This window comes from Pinus tabuliformis, chromosome 3_1, assembly GCF_031772625.1.
Source record: "Pinus tabuliformis cultivar Carrire ecotype Pingquan chromosome 3_1, CPIR1, whole genome shotgun sequence".
In the NCBI taxonomy this organism is placed as follows: Eukaryota; Viridiplantae; Streptophyta; class Pinopsida; order Pinales; family Pinaceae; genus Pinus; species Pinus tabuliformis.
The window spans coordinates 685894445-685922364 of NC_142301.1; the positions used below are offsets into that span (position 1 = coordinate 685894445).

The window sequence follows — 27920 nt, forward strand, 5'->3', positions numbered from 1 at the left end:
GGTTTTAGATCGTCGGATAGAAAGGAGACAGATCATTGGTGGCTAACTTGGGGTCCACGTTCATACTTAAGGTTCTAGGGCTGTCTCGGCCTTGGTTTTAGTTTTTCGGGCACGTTGTGTCTTCTTCCCTCTTCCTTTGTGGGGGTTTGCACCTCGGCGCGCTTGTTGTAACCTTTGTAATTTATTTTCCTGCCTAAGTCAATAGAAGGACCGTCTCTTGCCTAAGCAAAAAAAAAGGACAAATTGCAACAGCTAGTTTAGTATGAGTGAGAATCATTAAGAGGATCTAATGATTACTTATCTACTATCCAAACTCCTGTAAATCATAATATCAGTTCAAGTAGAAATTGTTAGTGAAGGTTTCACAAAGGATTTGTGAAATACTTTATACACTTTCTCCCTTTCTAATTGTTATTTTCTTTAACAAAAATAGACTTTGTTACAAGGCTTTATGTAGTTGAAGTGACTCTCTTAAGATACTCAGTTTCTTAGGATATTTATCAGCTACCTGTTCTCTTTCCTCTTCTCCTCTATACTACTCACTTAACCATACAATTTGTGTTTGCCATAACTTTCCAAATGCATGAAAGTTAAAGAGGAACACAATCATTTCAAAACTCCTTCAGAAGCCATCCCACCACTAAAAAAACCCTTTTAAATTTTGAAATGAAATCATGATGTGTAAGGATTACTCCTTTTGTAGTCTAGGAGTAACTCCTTGTGCTAAAAATAGGCATACCATTCAACTCAAATGCACAAGCTATTATCGAGATATGAACTCTTTTCTTAGTACCTATAGCCAACTACACTAACTAAGACCCTACATGTACTTCTTTATTCAAACCACACTTATTCACGAGGTCAGGATTAACATAACTATAATTAGATCCAGAGTCAATCAAAATAGAAATAACTTGATCACAAAGCTTACCACCCATCTCAATAATAGATTTTTGGTGATTCGTCTTCCTGTTATCCAATGCTACATAGATCCACGGGATCCTCTACCCAACATCCCCAACTGTCTGTGCTTCTTGTGCATTGTATATCTAAGGCCTACCAGCCTAATATGATGGAAAATCCTTCTTGAGATGCTCCTTGCTACATATCCAACACTGCAAATGTCCCGTACCATCACCTTTATTTTTCTTCCCTCCAAGTTGTGACCCATGCCCCTGTCCAAATAAATTAAACTTATTGTAAGGAACAATATTTTATTTCTCACTTGCATCCTGAAGTCTTGTTCGCTTCGATGGCCACTTTCCTTTAGCTTTGTCTTTCCATTTCCAACCTCACTGAGACTTTGTCTTACACTTCGATTCCTCATAATAATGTTTCAACTTTATGATGGCTTCCTCCAATGATCTAGGCTCATAAAAATTGATCTTATCTTTGAATGCTACCGGCAACCCACTGATGAATCTTTGAATCTTAGCCTTCTCCTCCCTCAAATAAGGCACATACTTCAACAACTCTAAGAATCTACTAGTATACTCCTCATCGTTCATAGATCCCATCTTCAACTCATAGAATGCCTTCGCCTTGTCATCATAGTATCTCTCTAATAGATACTTCTTCCTGAAAAGTCTTTCAAACTCCCTCCAAGTCAACTCCTCTTCTTAAATGTTTCTAACATTCTTTATGTCTTCCAACAAAATTTTTTCTTTACCTTTAAGACTAAACGTAGCTATTATGGCCTTCATGTTCTCTGAGTTATCATGCAATATGGATAACTCTTTCATTCCAAGCAACCAAACTTTTGCATCCTGTGATTTCTTCATTTATCCATCAAATATAGGTGGCTTTTCTTTCTTGAACTCATTTGGAAAATATCCCCTGTCACTCCTTCTATACAGATGATGGTGATGATGACCATGGTACATGTTTGAACCAGAACTAGAATAATGCCCATGTCCACTGCCTCTCCTATGAGGTGTATCCAAGCATCTACCATCCCTGATGGTATCATCCATGTCCGACCATTGTCCATCATGAGATCTTCTACCATAGGCTCCATTAGTCTTGTCCTCCTATCCATGACTGATCCTAAGTGGTCCCTACCTTTGCAAGTCTGAAAAGCTCTGAAGAATCACTGCATTAACCTCTGCTTATTTATCCTGTTCCTTGGAAAGTCTCTCTCTTGTGACTGAATTATCCTCTCACTATCCACTTTGCAACTCCTTATTTCTTCCTTCAAACTTCTCAATGTGTCTTCTATGTGAGGAGAGTACTCATCACCATGTTGCTCATATTATCTCTAAGGATAGTATCATGAACTGTAGTCTACCATCTTGCTAATCATATTTACCCTTCTTCCTACAAGTATACAATGTTATCTAAACCAAAATATAAACATAATCAACATACCTTAGTATAGTTCAAGGGAGGATACCTCGTCTACAAGATCAACTAGATTAGCACAATACATGTATAAACATAATCATAGTAGTATATAGAAATCATCTCAATCATCATACCAACTACATACCATAACCCCATGCAGGACAACTATAACCATGACAATGCATGCATATATCCACATAGACAACATACATACACAACAAATGCATATTCAACCGACATGCATTCATGAAAAACACATCTCAACAACAACGTCATCAACTTATATATGACAACATAACTACAACAATGACCATCATCATGCATACACATCAAGCACATATACAACCTACATGCATGCATGCCAACCACATTCTACCCATCCAGTCCAAGGGGTGAATCATTCTCTGATATCACTCTGTGGTATCAGATATTACCCAAAGAGAACGAAACTCGACATCACCCAAGGAGAATGGAACCTGCTTGGATACCACTATGTAACACCCTCCTCCCACATTTACTCAATCTAACCAGTCCACTAGGCTAAACATGTGATGAAGAGTTAATATGATATGATTCAACTCCCCAAGTATAGTTAAGGAAGTGGAATCGAAAAACCAAAACCAAACCGACCTTCCTCAAGAGCTACAGGACCCCTTAGGGTGAGCCAATCACTCCAGGTGCCCAACCCCTAAGTTAACTTTATTTTTACTGACCTAAACCCCCAGTCGCTCCCATGACAAGCCCTCCATGTGATTAAAAGCCTCCAGTCACTCCCACAACAAGGCCTCGATGCAACTGCAGTATTTTTCAGGCAGTTATGTGCCAGCGACCCCAAAATCTGAGCCACTTTTTCAGGGCTAGGACTCAGGCCTCTGCCCAGAACTTGATGAAATTCTTAGAAATGATAAATAACAAGAAGACAATGTCTCTAATGCAAAAATTGGAAAAGGAGCTGACCATTCTCATCCTAACCATGATAGGAATTTCATCAAACACATCATAAACATGTAATGTACAGGTCATATAAACACATCTGAACATAGGGACCTCATACTTATTTGATATTCATTAAGAAGGTTTGATTCCCTCTCACAATAGTTGCATTATCATCTATTAGATCATACATTCATTTACTAAATAAAACATGATGAGAGCCACAACCAAAGCCTATCATAAAACCATGCTTATAACCAAAAAAAGAACAATGATAGAACTTCCATCAAGGCCACATAATAACAAGAACATTTACTGATGAAATACAATAGGAAAATATCTCTTATTAACATATGAAAAATCTAACCAAGTCAAGGACTTCCACATACAATCTGACCAAAAATTGGCCTGAATTAAATATTTCTTCCAGCCAATTACCCTCGTGCCATATTCCAAGCATGAATGTGGGACTCACAACAAAACCAGCCAAGGCTTCTCAGGCTTTACCATGTATCTCACCATTACCTGTCAAGGGATTCCTAGGCTTGAAACCCTTATCTATGCAACGAGGCTTTGCTGTGTATCCCGCCATTACCGATGAAGGGGTTCCTAGGTCCAAACAAAGAAACATACACTACTTGCTTACTGCAATCCCGCCATATACAGGTCAAGGGATCACTAGGCCCTAAAAAAGCATGGATCCCTCTGGATCTCTACACCTAAACCATGAGGAATTTTCCTGTCTCCACCCTCAGTCTTCACTGTGTATCCCTCCATTATCGATCAAGGGATTCCTAGGCCTTTGGTAACTTTCTTGAGACCACCCCACTTAGTTTCGAAACCATTTGACAATCCAACTCAACCAAGTAAAAGAACCCCATCACACCATGGCTATTAGGAAATGACAAGGCAAGGTTGAAACCACTGCCACACCTAGAAAAACCCATGCCATTGGCAAAAAGAGAACCAAATACACACATGCATGTAGTATGCATGCCAAAATTAACAAGGAAATCATACATGCAAATCAATACCTACAAGTAATCCCATTGTAGCCACTTGATCCAAATATTCCTTGCTTGATGCTTTTCCTTACTTTTCCTCCTTGTCCTTCCTTTTCCTTATGTTCTCCAATGCTAAAGTGCTCCGAGAATTCTCTAAGTGGGCAAGAGTATGAGAGAGTAGAGAGAATAGAGAGAGAGCTCCAAAACTAAATTGACAAAAGGTAAACCAACAAAAGTTGTGAACTGATGCTCAAAATTGTTTTTATTAATGAGGCCTCTATTTTCTTCAATTTTCATTATTTTCCCTTCATTTTACTCCTCACATGCAACTTGTGACCTTTGACCTCCCTTTTCTCATAATTTCCTTTATTTTAATAAAAAAAATTCCAATTAATTCCTCTTGCCTTTTCAAATCCTTTGCCAATGCCTTTTCCAATTACCCTTAGCCATAATAAAGAAAATGAGCACCCACTAGGTTGTTTTTCCCAACATTCAGCTTGGAATAAGTGTCCCATGACCTTGGTATTATTTTACTTTTATTAACTTTATTACATGAACTTTTAACCCGAGGTTGTTACACCTAGAAGCACAATGTATGATCCCAACGGAAGTACATTCAAATGTGCTAATGTAGGCATACCATTCAGCTCAAATGCACAAGCTCTTACCTAATGATGAACTCTTTTCTTACTACCTATATCCAACTGCACCAACCAAGACTCTGCATGCACTACTTTTCTCAACCCACACTTATCCACTAGGTTAGGATTAACATAACTATAATTAGATACAAGGTAAGTAAAAATAGAAAAAACTCAATCATAGCACTTACCTTCTATCTCAATGATAGATGCCTGGTGATATGCCTGCTTGTTATCAAATGCTGAATAGATCTAAGGAATGCTCTTCCCAACATCCCCAACTGTCTACACCTCCTATACACTGTATATCTAAGGTCTACCACCCCGATACGATGGAAAATCCTTCTTGAGATGCTCCTTGCCACATATGCAACACTGCAACTGTCTCCTACCATCACCTCTGTTTTTTTTCTCTCTAGGTTGAGACCCATGTCCCCTCTTAACTGCATTAAACTTCTTGTAAGGAGCAACATTTTCTTCCTCACCTGCATCCTGAGGTATTTTTCGCATTGGTGGCCATTTACCTTTAGCCTTGTCATTCCCTTTCTAACCCTGCTTGGAGTCAGTCTTACACTTTGATTGTTCATAACAATGCTTCAACTTTCCAATGACTTCTTCCAGTGACTGAGGCTCATCATACTCAATTCGATCCTTAAATGTTAATGGAAATCCACTGATAAATCTCTGAAATTTTGTTTTCTCTTCCTTAAGATACAATACATACCTAAGAAACTCTAAGAACTTAGTCATGTACTCCTCATCAGTCATCGATCTCATATTCAAATCATAGAACTCCTTTTCCTTTCTGTCGTATTACCTTTCTAACAAGTATTTATTCCAAAAAGATCTCCTGAATTCATGCCAACTCAACTCCTCTATCTTGATGTCTCTGACATGCTTCACATCTTCCCACTAGATGTCTGCTTTCCCTTTTAGACTGAAAGTAGCTATCCTAGCCTTCATGTTCTCTATATAGTCATGCAACTCAAAGAATTTATTCATCCCAAGCTACCATGCCTCTACATCTTCTGACTTCATCAAATCTCCATCAAATGTAGGTGGCTTGGATTTCTTTAACTCATCTAGAAAATATCCCCTGGCACTCTTCCTATAAGGATGAGAGTGATGATGACCATGATATTTATTCAAACCAAAACTAGAGTACAACCCATGTCTATTGCTTCTCCTATCAGGTGTATCTAAGAACCTACCATGCCTGAGAGTATAATCCCTATCAGACCTATGCCCACCATGAGACCTGCTACCATATGCCCCATTAGTCTTTTCCTCCTATCGATAAATGATCCATGGTTGTCCATATCTCTACAAGTCTAACAAACTCTAAAGGATAGATGCATTGAACTCTACTTGTTTCTCATGTGCCCTGGTGAGTCTTTCCTGTGACTGAATGCTTATGTCATCATCTACTTTGCAACTTCTATTTTTTGCATTTAAACTTCTCAAAGTGTTTTCTATGTCAGGAAATTACCCATCACCATGTTGTTCATTTGACATATAGGGAGAATCATGTGAAATATTGTCCACCATTCTGCTAGTCATCTTTGATCCTCTTCTTCTTGCAAGTATATTATGTCACATAAACCAAACATAAACATAATCAACACACCTCAATGAAGTTCAGGGGAGGCTATATCATTGTAAAATCAATCCAAAGTAGCACAATAAATGTATATACATAATCACATAAATATATCGACATCATCTCAATCATCATCCTAGTTACCATGCATGATGTAACCATTATAACATCAACTAGATACAATGCATGCATAACAAACATATAGACAACTAACATGCATGCACGACAAACACATTCTACCCATCTAGTCCAAATATTAAACCATGCTCCGATACCAATATGTAACACTTTCTTCCCACATTTACCCTCTTTCACCAGCTTTCCAGGGTAAACATGAGACATAGAGCTACTATGATATGACCCAACCTCCTAGGTTCATTTAAGAAAGTGGGGTTGACTGCTGTCGATAATTTGACCTTTCACAACATCCTATAGGGGCTACAGGGCACTCAGGGGCTGAGAAACCATCCTAGGTGGCCAAACCCTGAGTTGGACCCCTCCTTCTCTGCCTTGGGCCCTCAACCGCACCCACAACAAAGTCTCCATGCGGTTGGAATCCTCCAACCACATGCACAAGCTTACAACCATGCAATCGCAACCCAAAATTTCCAGTTAGGAGCATGCGAGCTAGAGATCTAAGGCTAGATTCTAGGTCAGCCTCTAGACCACTACCCAAAATTTCCTGTAACTTCTTAAAATCAATAATTACATGACAATAATGCTAGACATACAAATTTTAAGGAAGAACTTGATCTATACTACCTAGAACATGACAGGCATTTTGTCAAACATATTGAGAACATGTAATCTATAGGTCATGAATGCATATCTGAACATATGGGTCTAAAAATTATTTGAGAATCATCAATAAGGTCTAATTCCCTCTCATAATAGCTACAAGAACATTTTTTAGGTCATGCAATCATTAACCATTTATCAACAAATCAAACACATTAATATCTATAGCTAGAACATGTTATGAAACTAAACCTATAACCAAGAAATAACCAACTTATCAACCATGATGGAACAACCATCAAATCTACATAATAACGAGTACATTTACTCATGAAATACAATAAGAAGATATCTCTTATTAACATATGAAAAATCCAACCAAGTCATGGACTTCCATGTTTGACCTAACCATAGATTGAGCTGAACCAACTATTTCTTTCATCCAATTAGCCCTGTGCCATATTCCAAGCATGAATGTGCAACTTAACACACAAAAAAAAACTAGGGATTCCTAGAGATTAAACCACCTACACCTTTAGGCTTTATCGCAATCCCACCAAAACCAGTCAAGGGATTCCTAGGCTCAAAACAAGCACATAAACAACCAGGATTTACCACAATCCCACCAAAATTGGTCAAGGGATTACTAGGCCAAAGCAAGCTTGAATTCCTTGTAAGTTCTTCACCAATACCTTGAGTAATTTTCCCATCTCCATCCTCAAGCTTTACCGTAATCCCAAAAAAAACGGTCAAGGGATTTCAAGGCCCTTGGGAATTTTCCTGAGACCACCTCACGCAGTTCCGAAATCTTCCAGCAATCCAAAGATCAACCGAATAAAAGAACCCCATCACACCATGGCTATCCAGAAACAGAAAGGCAAGGCAAAAAACACTGTCACACGTGAAAAACCCATTCCATTGACAACAAGAGAACCAAATACACACCTGCATGTACCATGCACTCACAAAACAACTAGGAAATCACACATGCAACCTATTACCTGCAACTATTCCTGTTGAAGCTTCTTAATCCAACTTTTCTTCTCTTGTCCCTTTCTTTCATTTTCCTTCTTGTCCTTCCTTTTCTTTCCTATTTCAAATGCCAAAGTGCTCCAAGAATGCTCTAAGTGTGAAATAGTATGAGAGAATAGAGAGAGCTCCAAGATAGACCTGACAAAAGTTGTGAATTGATCCTCAGAAGCCTTTTTATTATTGAGGCAACTATTTTCTTGAAATTTCCTTTATTTTTCCTTCAATTTTCCTCTCATGCAAACCTGTGACCTTTCATCTCCCTTTTCTCCAATTTTCCTTTATTTTCATGAATAAAATGACAAGTAATGTCTCTATGCCTTTTCCAATTTCCTTAGCCATAATAAACCAAATGAACACCCACTCAGAAGTTTTTCCCAACATTAAGCTTGGAATAGTGTCCCATGACCTTGGTCTTAGTTTTCTTATATGAACTTTATTACATGAAATTTTAACCTGGGGATGTTATAGATGCATGGTATATGCATGTGATTATCTTGTTGTGTGTTGTCATTAGCATGGATATTTTCCTATATTATAGTAGTTTTAGCCTTGCCTTGTCATTTCCTAGATAGCCATGGTGTTGTGGGTTTTTCCACTTGATTTTTTTCTGATTGGTGCTCATAATTGCTTATGGATGTGGGTTGGAACAAACAATTTGGAATCCTTGGAATAACTTGGGTTGAGATACTAGTCCTGGAGCCTAGGTTGGGGCAAACACTCTAGAGCCCTATAAGGTTGTGCATTGAGTTACTAGTTCCCGGAGCCCTAAAAAACTTAAGTAGATACTGATCTGGTTGGTGATAATGATGTCCGACTGTGACGTGGAATCATTGGTTAAAGGATGACATGGTTTTTCCTCTGGAAGCCTGGGTTTGGTTTATCCTGGTTTATTCCATGAGATCCCACATTCATGCTTGGAATATGGCGCAGGGGTGGTTGGCTGAAAGAGAGATTTGGTACAAGAAAATCTATGGTTCGATGGTACATGGAAGTTCCCGAATTGGTTGGCATTTTCCGATGTTAACATGAGACATTTTCCTATGGTGATATATGAGTATATGTATTGATTATGATGGTAACCTTATGGTTGTTCTACCATGGTTTATATGATAGTTATTTATGGTTATATGTTACTTATATAATGTGTATCATTTATGATCTTGTCATGATGTCACATACTACCCTGAGCCTAATTTGACAATTTCCTACTAGGCTCCCATTCCTTAAATTTGCTTCGGTTAAAGTTAGATTCAATTAGTCGTCACAAGTATTACATGAACAAATCTTTATAATACACTATACTCATATTCTTCAAATTTTGACAACATCAAAGAAATGAGCCATACCCCTTGGGCACCATACTACAACTCCTCCGAGGCTTTACTAGATTCATGATGTGGACTCTTAGGTTCAATAAATAGAACCTTAATACAAGCTTCCAATTCAACCCTTATGCATGTATTATAACTAGAAATGAATGATCAACCATGGGCATTCAACAGGACAAGATTATGCATAAAGACTTACTTCCTTTTCTACCTCAATATCAGCATAGATGAAAACTTCAACATAAATATACTAAAGCTAGTATTTCCCATAACACAATCATAGTCCTACTGCCACAATTGCATGTGTATCTTAGGGATTATGGACAATTAGTTAAAAAAGAAGCATTGGATGCATAATGCATAGCATAAATAACCTGAACCATAGTTTACACAGTTGAGCCTTAACCACAGTTACCCAATTTACATAGTTGTCTCAAGCATAATTATTCATTTTCTTAGACAAAATACACGATAGCACCAATACTGCATAATATCCACATATTATGTTTCTTTAATAAACATAATTGGGATTTAATTTATATGAAATGGCTATCATATGCGCTCATATATAATCAACTCATGCCCACAACTAACTTAGGCAAATCTAGTCATACATAGTAGTCATATGCACATTATTCAATCAATTTATATGTAAGAACAACCTAAGAAATTTCTCTTATATGCTTCAGAATTGACAATATAGAGAGTAAGAGTCAACATACAAACATCTCATGCAACCAGATTATCTAAAAGGATGTTACTTGGGAAAAACCAAGCACCACCACCCAACCTAGAACTGTCTTCCACCAGTTCACCCCAAGCCGAGAGTTATTTCCATGGATCAACTACCTCTGTTGATCTCTTCAATTGGTATTTAATACCCTCTTTCATGATATGGTTTCCATTAGCAACGTCCCTCTTTTGTCGATCTTTTTTATCCATCTTCCTAGGCTTTTCCCAGAAAAGCTCGCCTTTATCTCCAGGGAGACTTTTCCTCATAAAAGCTTGCCTTTCTCTCCCACAAGGCTTTTATGTTTTTCTTAACTTAGCATATTTCTCTAGCTAAGTATCTTAATGGATATTTATCTCCAATCCATTAATCTTATCTAGAATTGGATCTAGAAGTCTTATCATGAAAGAATTATCCCTTCCCATTCACCAATGGGATTTGGTGAGAAATCTTATCTCTTGGTGTCTCGCTTTTCCAAGTGATTAATTATTTTATTTATTTCATAAAGTATTTACTTTTCTTGTTACACATCAGACCTAGCTTTTCTCAACTTAGGTTAGCAAAGTTTTACATACAAGGGAGGGGTGTTACACATGAATTGATTATCTATTGATCAGTTGATGAATATATGGACTAACAAGTGTTGTTGCAACTATGTGGAGAGGGTATAGGGCCTTATCAGTGATTCTCAGATGAATCTTAGACTTTTATGATCATATATGCATTCATGACCTATAACTTACATGTTTTCCATGTGTTTGATGAAATGCCTAGTGTGTTCTGGTTAGTTCGGGTCAAGTTTCTGATTCAAGTTTGAATTTTTAGCTTTGTCATTGAGTAAATTATGAGTATGAAAAGTCTCAGGAAGTTCTGGGTAGTGGTTTGGAAGATGGTTTGGAATTGTGGCTTAAATTTCAGGACCGCATTCTCTGAACTAGATAATTTGGGTCACAACCACACTCAAGTAGTTGTGTGCATGCATTTGGAGGCCTATATCTACATATAGGCCTTGTCATGCATGCATTTAGGAGTTAAATTGGGAGAAATGCAGCCCCCGCTTAGGGCTTGGTTACTTGGGGTGATCCTTCAACCCGTGAGTGTCCTGTAGCCCTTAGGGATGTTGTGAGTTGTCAATTTGTGGTCATTTTATAGGCCCCACATCCTTAACTCGAGTTGGGAGGTCTAGTCATGTCATAATAACTCTTCATCTCATGTTTACCCTCGAAGACCGGTGAAATTCAGTAAATGTGGGAGGAGGTGGTTACAAGGTGGAATCAGAGTGAGGCTACAACAATGGACCTTAGAGTAAAAGTGGCTATCATACATGCGAGTGTCTATGTGGTTGTTATGCATGTGTCATCATGGTTATGGTTGTCATGCATAAGGTATTTGTATGCAACTAGTGTTGACATGCATGATGTTGACATATTTATATGATTATGTATATATATTTATCGTGCTAATATGGATCGATTTTGAAAACGATATAACCTCCCCTAGACTTCACTGAGGTATGTTGATTATGTTTATATTTGGTTTATCTGACATGGTATGTTTGCAAGATGAAGAAGATCAAAGATGACTAGAAGAATGGTGGATTACAATTCATGTGATGCTCCTTATAGATCATATGAGAAACACAGAGATGAGTACTCTCCTAACATATAAGATACTTTGAGAAGTCTAAAAGCAGAAATCAGGAGTTGTAAGGAAGATAATGAAAAACTCATTCAGTCATAGGAAATACTTGCCAGGGCACAGGAGAAACAAGTAAAGGTCAATGTAGTGATCCTTTAGAGTTTGTCAAATTTGCAGAGACATGGACAACCACATATTAGTTATGGGTAGGAGGAAAAGACTAATGGGGCGTATGGTAGCAGATCTCATGGAGGGCACAAGTCGGACAGGGATGACACAGTCAAAGATGGTAGGCTCTTGGATAAACCTGATAGGAGAGGCAGTGGCTACGTGTTTTATTCTAGCTTTGGTTCAGACAGATATGATGGTCATCATTGTTATCATCGTTACAGGAGGAGTGAGACAGATACTTTCCATATGAGTTCAAGAATTCCAAGCCACCTACATTTAATGGAGAGGTGAAAAAACTAGAAGATGAAGAAGCATGGTTGCCTAGAATGAAGAATTTCCTTTGAGATGCATGATTATATAGAGAATATGAAAGCCATGACAACCATTTTTAGTCTCAAAAGGAAATATGCCATTTGGTGGGAAGATGTGAAGTGTGTTAGAGAAATTAGGATAGAGGAGTTATGGCATGAATTCAAGAGACTCTGCAGGAAGAAGTACTTGTTAGAAAGGTACTATGATGGTAAGGCTAAGGAGTTCTATGAGTTGAACATGGGATCTATGACAGACGAAGAACATACGACTAAGTTCTTGGAGCTATTAAGGTATGTGCCATATCTTGAGGATGAGAAGATGAAGGTTCAAATATTCGTTAGCAGATTTCCATTAGCATTTAAGGATCAAATTGAGTATGATGACCCTCGGTCACTAGAAGAAGTCATTGGCAAGTTGAAACACTTTTATGACCAGTCTAAGTGTAAGTTGGAGCCTAATAAGGGTTGGAAAGGTAATGATAAGGCCAAGGGAAAATGGGATAAGAAGCGAGGAATACCTCAAGATGTAGGTAACAAGGATAATGTAGCTTCATACAAAAAATTCAATGCAGTTGGCAAAGGACATGAATTTCAGTCTGAGGAGCAGAACAAGGGTGATGATAGGAAGCCTTTGCAGTGTTGGATTTATGGCAATGATCATCACAGGATATATTGTCCACGACATCGGGGTGGAAACGTACAGATTTACAGTGCTAAGGAGGCATGTACATTTGGGTATGTTGGACAGAGTATTCCTCGTATTTATGTCACATTGGATAATAGGTAGGTTGATCATCATGCATCTATTATCAAGATGGAAGGAAGACTTTGTGATCAAGTTGTTTTTATTTTGATTGACACTGGATCTAACTATAGTTATATCAGTCCTGACATGGTGGATAAGTGTTTCTTGAGTAAAGAAATGCATGAAAAGTCTTGGTTAGTGCATTTGGTTACATGTACTAAGAAAAAAGTTCATCATTGGCTAAGATATTATGCATTTGAGTTGAATGGTATATCTACATTAGCACATACAAATATACTTTCGTTGGGATCATAAAATATGTTGTTGGGTATGGATTGGTTGTACATTCACATAACTAAGTTATATTTATATTATAAGGCTACTGAGTGCTTGGATGATGATGGAGAGACGAGAATCTTGAAAGGAAAGAAGAAGCCTACATCAGTAAGAATGGTTATAACTATGTAGGAAAAGCGTAGTTGTAGGAAATGGTGTGTAATGTTTGCAATTCGTATTTCTAGTGACAAAGGTAAGGATGTTGAGGATGATGAAGTCTTGAAGTTGTATCTGGTTTTGCAATAGTTTCAAGATGTATTTTTAGCAAAGATTTATGAGTTACCAGCTCATAGGTAAGTGGATTTTCCCATTGAGTTTATGACGAGAGAAGCACCAACATCTAAGGCACATTACAAGATGAACACTCCAATGTTGGTGAAATTGAAGTTGCAGCTTAAGGAAATTCTTGATAAGGGATACATTAGATCAAGTGTGTCACCTTGGGGTGCACCAGTTGTGAAAACTATATTGCTACAACAACTAATTTATTTTTCCTACTTATTCTTCACTAAGCTATTTAAAAAATCGCTTCAGTAAATGTTAAAATAAACTCTACGCAGATTTCACACCATAGAACAGAAACAAAACATGCACAAAAATCAAACACATCAACACAGTTATTTTTGGACGAATGTCCCAAGAAAACCCAATGCGGGAAAACTGATGCAACAGAGGAGGATTTTATTAATCAGCTTTTCATGAGTACAACTAGGTTCCAAACAGGCTCACCCAACAGAGATAAATTCTCCAACACCTCCCTCAAACTCAGCATAAGATTTGTTGGCCTCTACGCAGCTCCCAGACCCTCCGCGTCACCTCCTGCCTCTCTACATCAGCACTTGGCCTCTCTGCATCACCCACCTAGGCCCTCTAGTGACTGTGTAGTCCTGTTGCCTCTGCATCTACCTAGCAGGATTTGCATCTACCTCTCTAATCTCTGTGTTGATCTTATGGTACTAATCTTGCCTCTCTGTTCCATATTCGCTACCTCTTGCTGCAATCCAGTCTTCTAGTTTGAATTTCTCAGCAAACCTCACTCCAGAAATCAAACTAGCTAGTCTCCCTCAGTATATATCCAACTAACCCTCAATTCCCCTCTTATACATTTACTGTTGATGAATCAATGACCAAGATTAAGTCCCTAATAAATGGCTAAGATTAAAATAGACTTGATCCTTATCTTTTGGAAGCTTCTCATCCTTATATTTATTAATACCCATTAATATTTTTATTTCCCTAACTTTAGACTTAGGAACTCATTGAAAATATTAATTATTTTAATAACTCTTCATCCGGATGGATTTTTCCAAAAAAAATTCTAGGTTTTGGAAATCTCATGTGCTTTAGCCTCTCCACCAATTTTCATGGCTAGAGCACATCCGATGCTACCCCAAATCAACACCCCTTCTTAGCGAGGAATGTGCTCTAGTAATACTCCACACTGAGCATCACTCTGATTATATGGCACCGGTACCTGTGATGATGCTAGGCATCCCCTACCAACATCCTCTACACTACTGCATCTTGTACTTATACCCATGGCTCTGCCACTACCACTGTTGCATCTGTACGAAAACTCCCTCTACATCTATGCTACTGCTAGTCCTTCTTCCCAACACTGCATCTGCACTACAACTCCCTCTGCATCCATGTTGTTTTTGTTCCTTCTTCCCAATGCTACATCTACACTACAACCTCTTCTCATTATGATACATCGTGCTACTGCTACTATACTGCAAAATCATACCCATTTCTGCTACTGAAATGGATTCTTTATCATCCCCATCTTCTCCCTGAAATAATCAAAAAGATTTCTTCCAAGGGCCTTGGTAAGGATGTCTACCACCTATTCTCTTGTAGGAGTGTAGCTCAACTGCACAACTCCTCATTGGACACAGTCTCGGATAAAGTGACACTGAATATCAATGTTCTTTGACCAATCGTGAAAAAATAGATTCTCAGAGAGCTTGATGCAACTCTGATTATCACAAATGATCCTGGTCACCTCCATCTTTCTTCTGAATAGGTTCACAAGCAGTTTTCTAAGCCATATGGCTTCGCATGAAGCTGGGCCTGTAGCCATATATTCTACTTCAGCTCAACTCAGAGCTACGTATTTCTGTTTCCTACTACACGAGGAGGTCATTCTCAATCCAATGTTGAAACAGTACCTAGAAGTAATTTTTCGGTCTACTGAACTTCTTGCCCAATCTGCATCAGTAAATACACTCAATATGATATCCTTACTCCTAGTGTATAAGATTCCATGATCAACTGTTCCCTGTAAATATCTGAGAACATGTTTGGATGCTGCCTAGTGCGCCCTCTTCGGTTCCACCATGAACTGACTCTGGGTGTTAATAGCATAAAAAATGTCTAGCTTGGTATTGACTAGATACACCAGGGATCCTATGAGCTACCTGTATAAGGTGGGATCAACATCCTTGTATTCTGATGCATCAATTTTCTTACTGTTGGTGATCATTGGAGTAGCCATGGGTCTACAATCCCACATCCTGAACCTCTTCAAAATTTATGTAGCATATCTCCCTTGTGTAATGAATATCTCCCCCTTTTATTGCCAAACTTCCAATCCCAGGAAATAATGCATATCTCCCAAATCATTCATGTCAAATTTTGTGGCTAGATTCTTCTTGCAGCCCCCGATGAGCCTGGATGATCCAGTCAGGAAGATATCATCCACATATAATACTAGGATTAGAGGCTCATTCTATACAACCAAATAGTACAGATTTGGATCTGCGTCACTCTTAACAAATCCCATCTTCTGCAAGTAGCCATCAATTTGACCATACCACACTCTAGGTGCCTGTTTCATTCCATACAAAGCTTTCTTCAATTTGCATACATGAGACTTCTTCTCATGTGTCTCAAAGCCTTCTAGTTGTTCAATGTATACCTCCTCTTCTATCACCCACGTTCAGGAATGTCGTTTTGACATCCATCTAATGAATCTCCCATACCATCTATGTTGCAAGAGATATCACGGTTCTAATAGATGTGTACCTCGATACTGGGGTGAAGGTCTCTTTATAGTCAATTCCTTCCTTCTAAGCATACCCCTTAGCCACAAACTTGCCTTTGTATTTTTCCACACCGTCGTCTGCAGTGTATTTAATCTTGTAGATCCATCTCAAACCTACCATCTATCTATCTTGAGGCCTCGGAACTACCTCCCAGACATCGTTCACCATTATAGAGTTCTATTCCTCTACCATCGCATCCACCCAAACCTGATGTTGAGCAGCCTCCCCATCCTAAGCTATTAATGCTTGATATCTATCTAGCTGTTTTCACTCCCTTTTATTGTTTCTTAGTGCACCAATGAAATCCTCTACATCTCGTAGAATTTGACAAAGTTCCCTACTCATTCTTCCTCTAGTAGTAGGTGCTTATGTTAGCTCCTCCTCCTCCTATGATTCTTCTTGTTCTGAGGAAGAATTATTGACTTCTGTTGGTTGAAGTGGTTTGACCAACGACTCATCTTTTGACTGATCCTCGGAAGGCATTTCTTGATATTTTCTAAATTCCCTGTCCTCAATGAACTTCACATATCATCGAACCACTACCTTCATACTCCCTGGAAGATAGATTCTGTATGCCTTAGTGTTCTCACCATATCCCACTAGATATCCTTTCTCTGCAATTTGATCCAACTTCTTCCTCCTTTCCTTGGGTATGAAGAGTTCTTTCCCAATGCCTGATGAGGAGTTCTATTCTAAACATAAACTGTCGTGTTCCATGCTTCTGCCCAAAGGAATTTTGGTATATCCTGATCATACATCATGGCCCTAGCTGCTTCCCCAATAGTCCGGTTCTTCCTTTCTGCTACTCCATTCTGCTCTGGATTGTACGGAGTTGTCCACTCCCTTCTGATGCTCTCCCTAACACAAAATTATGTGAAGTCCTTGTCGACATATTCTCCACCATTATCTGAGCGCAAAAAAATTATTTTCTTTCCAGTCAGATTCTCCACCAGAGCCTTGAACTCTTTGAATCGACAGAAAACCTCATCCTTGGTTTTTAGAAAATAAATCCAAGTTTTCTTAGAGTGGTTATCGATGAAGGTGATGAAGTATTCGACACCACTAAGAGATTTAGTGGACATCAATCCACAAATATATGAGTGTATCAATCCTAGTACACTCTTGGCCCTATTTTTACTTCTAGGAAATGTTGCTTTGGCATACTTGCCAGAGCACGTCCTCTACATACATCATCTCTTTCTATACTAAGATATGGAACTCTTGTTACAGTTTTCCTGAGAATTCTCAGTGCCCCATGGTGAAAATGTCCAATTCGTCTATGCCATAGTTCATTCAGATCCTTGTCCCCATGACTGCTTATTAGTTCCATTGGTGATTCTAGCTGTAACCTGTACATCCTATTATTCTTGATTCTGATCTACACTTTCTTTTTCCAGCTTGGATGTTTAACATACACTTTCTCCTTGATGAAGAAAACATCATAGCCCTCTCTTTGAAGTTGTTATACGGAAAGTAAGTTCATCCCTAGTCCTCACACATGCAGCACATTGGGGGCCTGGAACCGCTCTCCCGTTTCTGTTTGAAACACTATGGTCCCCTTTCCTACTGGAGTACACTTTGCCTTATTCCCCATGTTGACCTGAAAATTCATCCTTTCCTCCTAATACTCAGAGAAAAATTCTTGGATTCCTGCCATATTCTAGGAGGTTCCACTATCTATATACCATACCTCAGATGATGTCGAGCTTGTTATACAATCAACTTCTTCTTCCAATCTCGAAGCCAACATAGAAAAATCGAGATTTATATCCCTTGTGCAATTTTTTGTAAATCTACACGAGTCTCTTAATTTTGACGCCTGTACATCATGATCTCAACCCATAATTGATTTTCCCTTCATGTATCTGATTCTTTCCTCTGATGCCATGTGAAAATTCTATTACTGCAACAACTAATTTATTTTTTCTACTTATTCTTTAATAAGTTATTTACGAAATCGTTTCAGTAAATATTAAAATAAACTCTACTGCAAATTTCACACCATATAACATAAACAAAAAATACACAAAAATCAAACACATAAACACAGTTATTTTTGGACGAATGTCCCCAGAAAAACCCAATGCGGGAAAACCGATGCAGTAGAGGAGGATTTTATTAATAAGATTTTCATGAGTATAACTGGGTGCTAAACAGGCTCACCCAATAGTGATAAATTCTACAGCACCTCCCTTAGACTCAACGTCAGACTTGCTGGCCTCTACATAGCTCCCATACCCTTTGCATCATCCCCTGCCTCTTTGCGTTAGCACTGAGCCTATCTGCATCACCGACGTAGGCCCTCTAGTGACTGTGCAATCCTACTACCTCTGTGTCTGCCTCTCTGATCTCTGAGCTAATCTTCTGGTATTGAACCTGCCTCTCTGTTCCATATTCGCTACCTCTTGCTGCAATCCAGTGTTCTAGTTCGAATTTCTCAGCAAACCCCGCTCCAGAAATTGAACCGACTTGCCTCCCTCAGTATATCTCCAACTGAACCTCAAGTCCCATCTTATACTTTTCCTATTGATGAATCAATGACCGAGATTAATTCCCTAATCAATGAATAAGATTAAAATAGACTCGATCCTTATATTTTGGAAGCTTCTCATCCTTATCTTTATTAATACCCATTAATATTTTTATTTCCCTAAGTTTAGACTTAGGAACTCATTAAAAATATTAATTAGTTTAATAACTATTCATCCGGATTAATTTTTCCAAAAAAATTTCTGGGTTTTGGAGATCTAATGTGCTTTAGCATGTCCACCAATTTTCATGGCTAGAGCACATCCGATGCTACCCCAAATAAACACCAGTATTGTTTGTGAAGAATAAGGATGGTAATATGAGGTTGTGTATTGATTACAAACAACTGCACAAGGTGACGATTAATAATAGGTACCCATTGTCATGGATTGATGACTTATTTGATTAGTTGAAGGGAGAAATAGTTTTTTCGAATATTGACTTGAGATCTGGATATCATCAAGTACACATCAAAGAAGAGGACATCTACAAGAATGCTTTCCAGACTAGGTATGGGAATTTGTTGTGGTTCCTTTTGGTTTGGCTAATGCTCCAACTACTTTCATGTGTTTGATGAATAGTGTGTTGTGTTCTTATCTGGATAATTTTTTGCTAGTATTCATTGATGATATATTGATATATTCTAAGAATGAGGAAGAACATGCAAAACATCTAGCAGTAGTGTTAAGACTACTAAGAGAGCATCAGTTGTATCCCAAGCTCAGTAAGTGAAGTTTCTTTCATACAAAAGTTCATTACTTGGGACATGTTGTTTCTAAGGAAGGTATAGTAGTGGACTCAGAAAATATTAGAGCTATCATGGAATGGGAAACGCCTAGGAATGTGGATGAGTTCAGATCATTTATGGGATTAGCAGATTACTACAGGAGGTTCATCAAGAACTTCTCATGAATTTAATATCTTATTACATCATTCAAAAGAAAAAGAATAAGTTTGAATGGACGTAGGAATGTGCAACTAGTTTTGAGAAGTTGAAGCATATTATTACAAATGCTTCGATGTTGAAGATTGCAAATCCAGATAAATAATTCATAGATGCTTCTACAAGAGGACTTGGTGGATTCTTGATGCATGAGGGACAAGTAGTATGCTACGAGTCAAGGAAACTGAATGAGAACGAGGAGAATTATGCGACTCGCGATCTTGAGTTGGCAATGATCATTCATGCATTCAAGATGTGGAGACATTATCTTCTTGGTAAGAGGTTAATTTTGATGAGTGATCATAGTGGGTTGAGGTACTTGTTTGAAAAACCTAATATGAATTCCAAAAAAGGTAGGTGGTTAGCTATGCTCAGTGAGTTTGACTTTGAGATCAGGTACATTAAGGGAAAGGATAATAGGGCTGCAGATTCTCTTAGCATAACAGTGCAAGTAATTCATATTGTAGCTATGACTTCATATGGGACAAATTTATAGGATCATATCTTGCATGCGGCGCAACAAGATGACAAGTACCAACAACTTAAGCACATGTTACAACAACAAAGTACAAGTGATCAGGGTGTGTATTATCATCTCATGGTAGATGGTTTGGAGAGATTTAGGGACATGATCTATGTGTCGGAAAATAGTGAGCTCAAGAATATTATCTTGAGGGAATTTCATGTTAAGCCATATTCAGCTCCCACATGATATTAAAAGACTTTGACATCTGTGAAGAAGTTATACTATTGGTCGAATCTAAAGAAAGATGTGGCTAAGTTCTTCGCTAGGTGTTTGTTTTGTCAATAGGTAAAAGTAGAATGCAAACATCTAGGTGGTTTATTACAATCAATTTCAATTCCTGAATGGAAATGGGAGGCCATTTCTATGGATTTCATTACAGGTTTGCTGAAGATACCTAGACATCATGATTCCATCATGGTTTTGGTTGAAAGGTTGACCAAAGTAGCTCACTTCATTCAAGTGAAGTCTATTAATCCAACCAATGAGGTAGCTCAGGTTTTCATTAGGGAGATAGTGATATTTCATAGTGTTCCAAAGAAGATTGTATATGACAGAGATGTTAAGTTCATTTCCAGTTTTTGGAAGGATTTGTTTAAGAGTTTTGGGACAAAGTTGGCTTTTAGTACAACCTATCATCCACAGAAAGATGTGTAGATAGAAAGGTTTAACAAGATTATTAAGGACATTTTGAGGAAGTATGTCATGCATAAAAAATAGAAGTGGGAAGATTTGTTCCACTGGTAGAGTTTTCGTACAACAATGGGTATCGGGAGTCGTCAAAGATGATTTTGTTTGAGGCACTTTATGGATGGATTTGTAATACTCCCATCAGTTGGAGTGATCCAGTGAACAAGGAATTGATTGGACTAGACATGTTGGCATAGATGCAACAAGAAATATAGGTTATCAAGAGGAATTTGAAGGTGGCACAGGACAGGAAAAAAAATTATGCATATGAACACAAGGTATTTAAGGAGTTCCAGGTTTGGGAACATGTGTACCTGGGCATCAAGCCCAAAAAGAGCTCCTTGAGGATTGGGTCATGTACCAAGTTGGCACCTCAGTATTGCGGGCCTTTTGATATCCTTGAGAGGATTGGGCTAGTATCGTACAGAGTTGCACTACCACCAACAACGGAATTCCATGATGTTTTCCATGTTTCATTGCTTAAGATGTCTAGGATGTTGATCATGTGATTAACTGGTCTGTATTGCAAGTGGAACTAGAGGGAGAATTCTAGCCAGAACCACAATGCATATTTTAGTGGAAACAACTCATGCTCCGAAACAGAGTAATCGAGCAGGTTAAAGCGTGGTGGAAGCACTTTGGGCCTAATGAAGCTACATGGGAGATGACTGATCAGATGCAGTCTATGTATCCTTCTCTATTTTCCTCTTGAGCGGATGTATTTTGGTATATCTATTTGATGTTGTGTTGGTTATATTTATATATGTATGTTGTAAATACCTCATCAAGTAGTGTTATAAATCTCCAATAAGTGGTATTTTGTTCATTTTATGATGGCCATGGTCTCAGTAGTATTGATCTATAAACTGCCATGGAGATTCCACTAGACAATTCCTCATAACATATCTGACAATAATATATTTAAAATATGAGATTCTACAATATTACAGTTTTATTTAATTTCTAGATCTGTAAAATTAATTGTAATAAGTGCATGCATGTAAAAGTAAATCAAGAAGAAAAGTAGAGAACAAAATAAGCTCACACACACATAATACACAAGATATTCTCTCTGGGAAACCCTTTTGGGAGAAATCCCAGCTGGAAGGGGAGGTTGTTTCGCTCTCTTTCTCTGTCTGGAAATATGGTTGTAGATACAAAGAAGTAATCATTAGAGCAATTTTGAGGTCTTAAATGGGCCTCCTAAGAAAAATTTACAACCAAAATAAACTTATAAGAACCAATAGGATTCAAGATGATGATGTCAACCATGGGGGATGATTCACAATTTTTGGAGTAAAAAAGTAAAAAGATTAAAAAACAATAAAATAATAAAACCACTTTTTCAACTCGTATTTTCAACTTATCTCCTTAAGGTTTGACTAAAATTTTGAGAGGAAGTACTCGTTGGATGCAAAATTTAATCCCTCATCCAAGAAGTACCCATGTTGCATACTTTCGATGGACCCTGCTACACAAAACATGAGAAATACATGAAAAATGTGATTGCAATCACATTTTTTTCATTGAAAAAACATGATTGCAATCACGTTTTTCATGTATTTCTCATGTTTTGTGTAGCAGGGTCCATCGAAAGTATGCAACATGTGTACTCCTTGGATGAGGAATCAAAATATGCATCTAGCGAGTGTTTCCACTTGAAATTTTAGTAAAACCATAGGGAGATAAGTTGAAAAAATAGTTTATTTTTTTCCCTCTAATAGTTTATTTTTTTCCCCTAATGGTTTGTGGCCCGTGGGCTGCTACAGTGCACAGATCCTCTCTCTATGCTCTACCTCCTATCTCTCATGGCTATCTTTTCTCAGCTATGGAACAAAATTCTCTCGAAAGAATGGAATGCCTCTTCCTCCTAGTGGCCTGGTTATAACACAACCTGATAGCCTACTAGTGGTTAAGTTTTACTACATCAACTCTTCACTAGAGTTACAAAATAGATTCTTCTAGAGTCTTTTACATCACAAACACGTGGCTAGCCTATTTTCCATGAATAATGTAGACTGACACGGCATCCTTCCGAACTATAGGTGTGAAAACAGGAAAGTCAACTTCTGAGTGGCATAAATTTTCCATATTGACTCCAATTGATGTGATTATTGCATCGTTGGAAAGCTTTCTATGTGTATAATAACATGAAAACAATGTAAACTTTGAAACGAGAACTGATACTGTTACCCGTTTCGTAGAGATAGCAAAAAAATGACCCGATTTTCAAAAGTGGTGATGCAGAATACACATGTTTTTTTTAGAACATGGTTTTTGGAACTTTAATTTTTTTTCATGTTCAAGGATGAAATCAAGTTTTAGAATGGTAATGATTTTCATGCTGATTTTAAAAAGTGAGTATTCTGCATCACACCCTTTTTTTAAAAGACCTATTTTTTGACTTTAAATTTTCTAGTGTGTGAAATGTAAATAATTATTTCGTAACCCTTTTTTTAAAAGACCTATTTTTTGACTTTAAATTTTCTAATGTATGAAATGTAAATAATTATTTCGTAAATTTAATAATTTTGGAAGTGATCTTCTTCTTCATATTTTCTAGTTTTTATTTTTTTATTTTTATTTTTGTAGTGGGGCTTTTATTGATTTGCATATTTAAAGAAGAAGGTCGATATTTTACATTTTCGATATTCTACATATTTATACATCATTAATTAAATTTTCAATCCACATGAAATAATTGTCTCTAAAAAACAAATATAAAAAAATATATAAAAAAGACAAAAACAAAAAATAAAAAATGTTAAAAAAAAAATTATATCATAAACCATAAAAGAAGTTGGAAAAAAAAAAAACAATTATAAAAATATATATATATATATATATAAAATTAAGTAAGTAAATATTGAGAAATAATATATATATATATATATATATATATATATATATATATTAACAAAAACTACGAAAAAAAAATAGAAACAAACTAGTTTAAAGAAAAAGATAGAAAAATAACGAAAAAAATTTAAAAAACTAGTGAAATTAATATTTAAAAAAAAAAACAAAAAATGTAAAAAAAATAAAATCTCACAAACCATAAAGAATTTGGAAAAAGAAACAAAATTAAAAAAAAAATAAAAAAATAAAAAAATAATATATATATATATATATATATATATATATATATATATATATAAGTAGAAATAGAGAAATTAAAAAAAACATTAGAAAAAACTAGGAAAAAAAATAAAAATAAAAATAAAAACAAACTAGTTTAAAAAAAAAATAGAAAATTAACGAAAAAAATAAAAAAAACTAGTAAAATTAATATTAAAAAAACAAAAATTAAATTAAATTATAAAAAAAATAAACCAAAAAAATGGTTATTTTTTATTAAAAAAAACAAAAATACAATTATCTTTTATTAAACATACCTATTTTATTTAAAACTAAATAAATAAATAAAAAATTTTAAACAATCTTGTCTTTTATTAAAAAAAAAAAAAAATTAAACAATTTTTATTATTATTATTTTTTAATTTAAAAATTCAAATTATTAAAACTACATTTTATATTTTCAAAAAAAAATAAAAAAAATTAAACCTACATTTTATGTTAAAAAAAAAAATTAAATTTACTTTTTTTTTTTAAACCATCTTTTTTTAATTAAAAAAAAAAATTATAATGTTTTTTTAAACAATATGTTATTTATGTCAAAATATAAATCATAAAAAAAAACATTTAAAACCAATTTTAATTTTTTAATTTAAAATTTAAAAAATTAATAATTTTTTTTTTTTTAAATTAATATATTAAAAAAAATAATTATAATTATGTGTTGTATAAAAAAATTAAAAATTATTATTAAAGTTTTTTTATTTTTTATTTATTAAAACAAAAATTTTAAAACATATTAAATTTTTTTAATTATTATTAACGTTTTATTTAAAAAATAATTAAAATAATTTAATTTTTTTAAAACAAATTTTAATTTTTTAATTTAAAATTTAAAAAATTAATAATTTTTTTTTTTAAATTAATATATTAACCCCCGCCCCCCTCCCTCCCCCCGCCCCCATATGAGAAATAATATGTTTCTTTGAAATATGTAGGACTTTACACATATAACATTATTAGAAGTTGCACTTTGAAATATGTAGGACTTTACACATATAACATTATTAGAAGTTGCACTTAGACCAAACATGAATGGATGACTTTCGGACTAAATTTAGTCGGAAATTTGGTTTTGACTGAAGAGATTCCTGATGTGCAGTGATTCTGTGTTGTTTTCAGACAGCTTTCAAATAATAACCTGAACCAATCGATTCCAGACTTATCTGGGCTAACTTATCTCCAATATCTGTAAGTAAATGGTAAACACTTGTGTTATTGTTTGAAAGTTTGGCTTATATCAATCTAGATATAACGAATTCAGTGTTCAGGGACTTGAGCAACAATGACTTCAGTTCATCCGAATTTCCCCCTTGGCTTTCGAGTTTACAGGACTTGACAACAGTGTAAGTTCCTCAAAAGTTAACATTTTTACAGAAGCTTTGAAGATCAGATGAAGAACTGCTAGAATAATGTCAGATTTATGTTGTTGTTCCGTTTCACAGGGTGCTGGATAAGTGCAATCTGACTGGACAGGTTCCCTCCAATTTTTTTGACTTGCCGTCCCTTGAGACTCTGAATGTCAGCGACAATCATCTGAACGGAACTGTGATTCTCAACAACAATGTAAGCCCGAACCTGGAACTGATAAACCTTCAAAATAATAACATCACCGAGGCGCCTCAGTCAAGCACTACGAGCATTTCTATATTGTGAGTACCTTTACTGACCCAACTTTGTCATCTCTACAATTACACTATGGTCGGTTGCACAATTTTGGCTCCTGTCAAATGTAAATTTGTAGGTTGATTCTCACAAGTGCTCATGTTCTTATCTCACCTTACACTAGTTGTTAATGTGCTCATCTTTGTCAAGTGGTGATATTGGTTTTGGGTAACTTGATTACGGCACTGAATGGTAATGGCTTGAAATTTGAAATTTCAGGCTTCAGGGAAATCCGTTTTGTCAATCCCAATCTTCAGACTCTGGCATTTTCTGTCAAACATCCAGTGGACAAACCAGCTACGCAACAAATCTAACACAATGTGGAGGCAGGACATGCTCCGGGGGCTTAAAGGTCAATCCAAGTTCCTGCCAATGCCAACAGCCTTATCAGGGCAAACTAGTGTTCAAAGCTCCCTTATTTTCAGATTTAAACGATAATAAGTTATTCCAGAGCTTACAGCAATCTCTTCAATCGAGTCTCAATTTCGCTGTGGACGCAGTGTACCTGTGCTGCCTCTATTTTGACAACACCGATTATCTCATTACGCCGGTTCAGTTTTTCCCTCTTGATCAACTGAAGTACTTTGGATCCCCAGAGATTGTGAGCATCAGTTCCTTCCTCGGTAATCAAGACTATAAGCCGCCTCAAGGCTTCGGCCCCCCCTCCCTCCCCCCGCCCCCTCCCCGGCCTCCTCCACCCGCGCAGGGCCACCCCCGGGCCGCCCCGCCCCTCCCGACGGGCGGCGGGTCGATTCCCGGAATCAACCCGCCGCCCGTCGAGCGGGGCGGGGCGGCCCGGGGGTGGCCCTGTGCGGGTGGAGGAGGGCGGGGGGAGGGCGAGGGGGCGGGGGGGGGGGGGCCGGGGAGGGGGCGGGGTGGGCGGGGGCGGGGGGAGGGACGGGAGGGCGGAGGGGGCGGGGGGAGGGCGAGGGAGGGGAGGGCGGAGGGGGGCCGGGGGGAGGGAGGGGAGGGCGGAGGTATTTCCTGTTGATTTTATGTAATATGATGTTTTTTAGATTCACTAATAAAATTGCAAATATTACATTTTTTAAAATTTTGGAATTACTACTCTATCAGCAAACAATCAAAATAATCAAAATACCCATGGATAAGTTGAGACCATATATGCTGCAAAGTCTAATGACAATATATAGCTAAACTATTGAATGTCTTTTTAGATTATATGAAGTAATACAACTTAGATTAAAAGGAAAAAATATCAAACCATTTTAATAAGAAGGTGAAGAAAGGCATACATTTAATATTCGAAATGGAGACCAATTTTTTATTCAATTCCAAACACGTATAAATAAATTTCGGATGTGAAGTGCAAACAAACACCCGTAAGAACCAAATAAAGTCTTTTAGTGTACTAAAATATCTGAAAGTTCGATTTGTTTCGGTATATACTAGAATCTTTAAAAGTTCGATTTTGTTTTGGTGTTGTCAACAATATACGTTGCATGCTAGTTTTATTGAAATATATATTATAATCATGTTTACATTATTCCTTATAAATCAATTTAGATAATATTTTGTTTACCACTTTCTTTGCATATAAATTAATTTTTTCTTTTCCCATTGGTCTACCCTTGTCACTTCATAGCATAAATTTAGGGGTGGGCGGGGGAGGGTCGGAGTTAATATATTAATTTTAAAAAAAAATTATTAATTTTTTATATTTTAAATTAAAAAATTAAAATTTGTTTTAAAAAAAATAATTTTTTTTTTATGATTTATATTTTGAAATAAATAAAATATTGTTTTGAAACAAAGTTATAAAAAAAACTAAAATTTAATTTTGATTAAAATATTTTAATAAATTTTTTTTATTAATT

General features: G+C 36.6%; 1 protein-coding gene across 1 annotated transcript in view; it reads left to right on the forward strand.

Moving 5' to 3' along the window:
• LOC149188978 (leucine-rich repeat receptor protein kinase HPCA1-like) overlaps positions 1 to 27073 on the forward strand; it is a 44075-nt gene extending 17002 nt beyond the window's left edge. Inside the window, exons 2-5 of the mRNA XM_089410094.1 lie at positions 25540 to 25608; positions 25689 to 25763; positions 25863 to 26069; positions 26302 to 27073. Coding sequence (XP_089266220.1) covers positions 25540 to 25608; positions 25689 to 25763; positions 25863 to 26069; positions 26302 to 27073 — 1123 coding nt within the window. The remainder of the gene's footprint in view (positions 1 to 25539; positions 25609 to 25688; positions 25764 to 25862; positions 26070 to 26301) is intronic.
• The last annotated feature ends 847 nt before the right edge of the window (positions 27074 to 27920 follow it).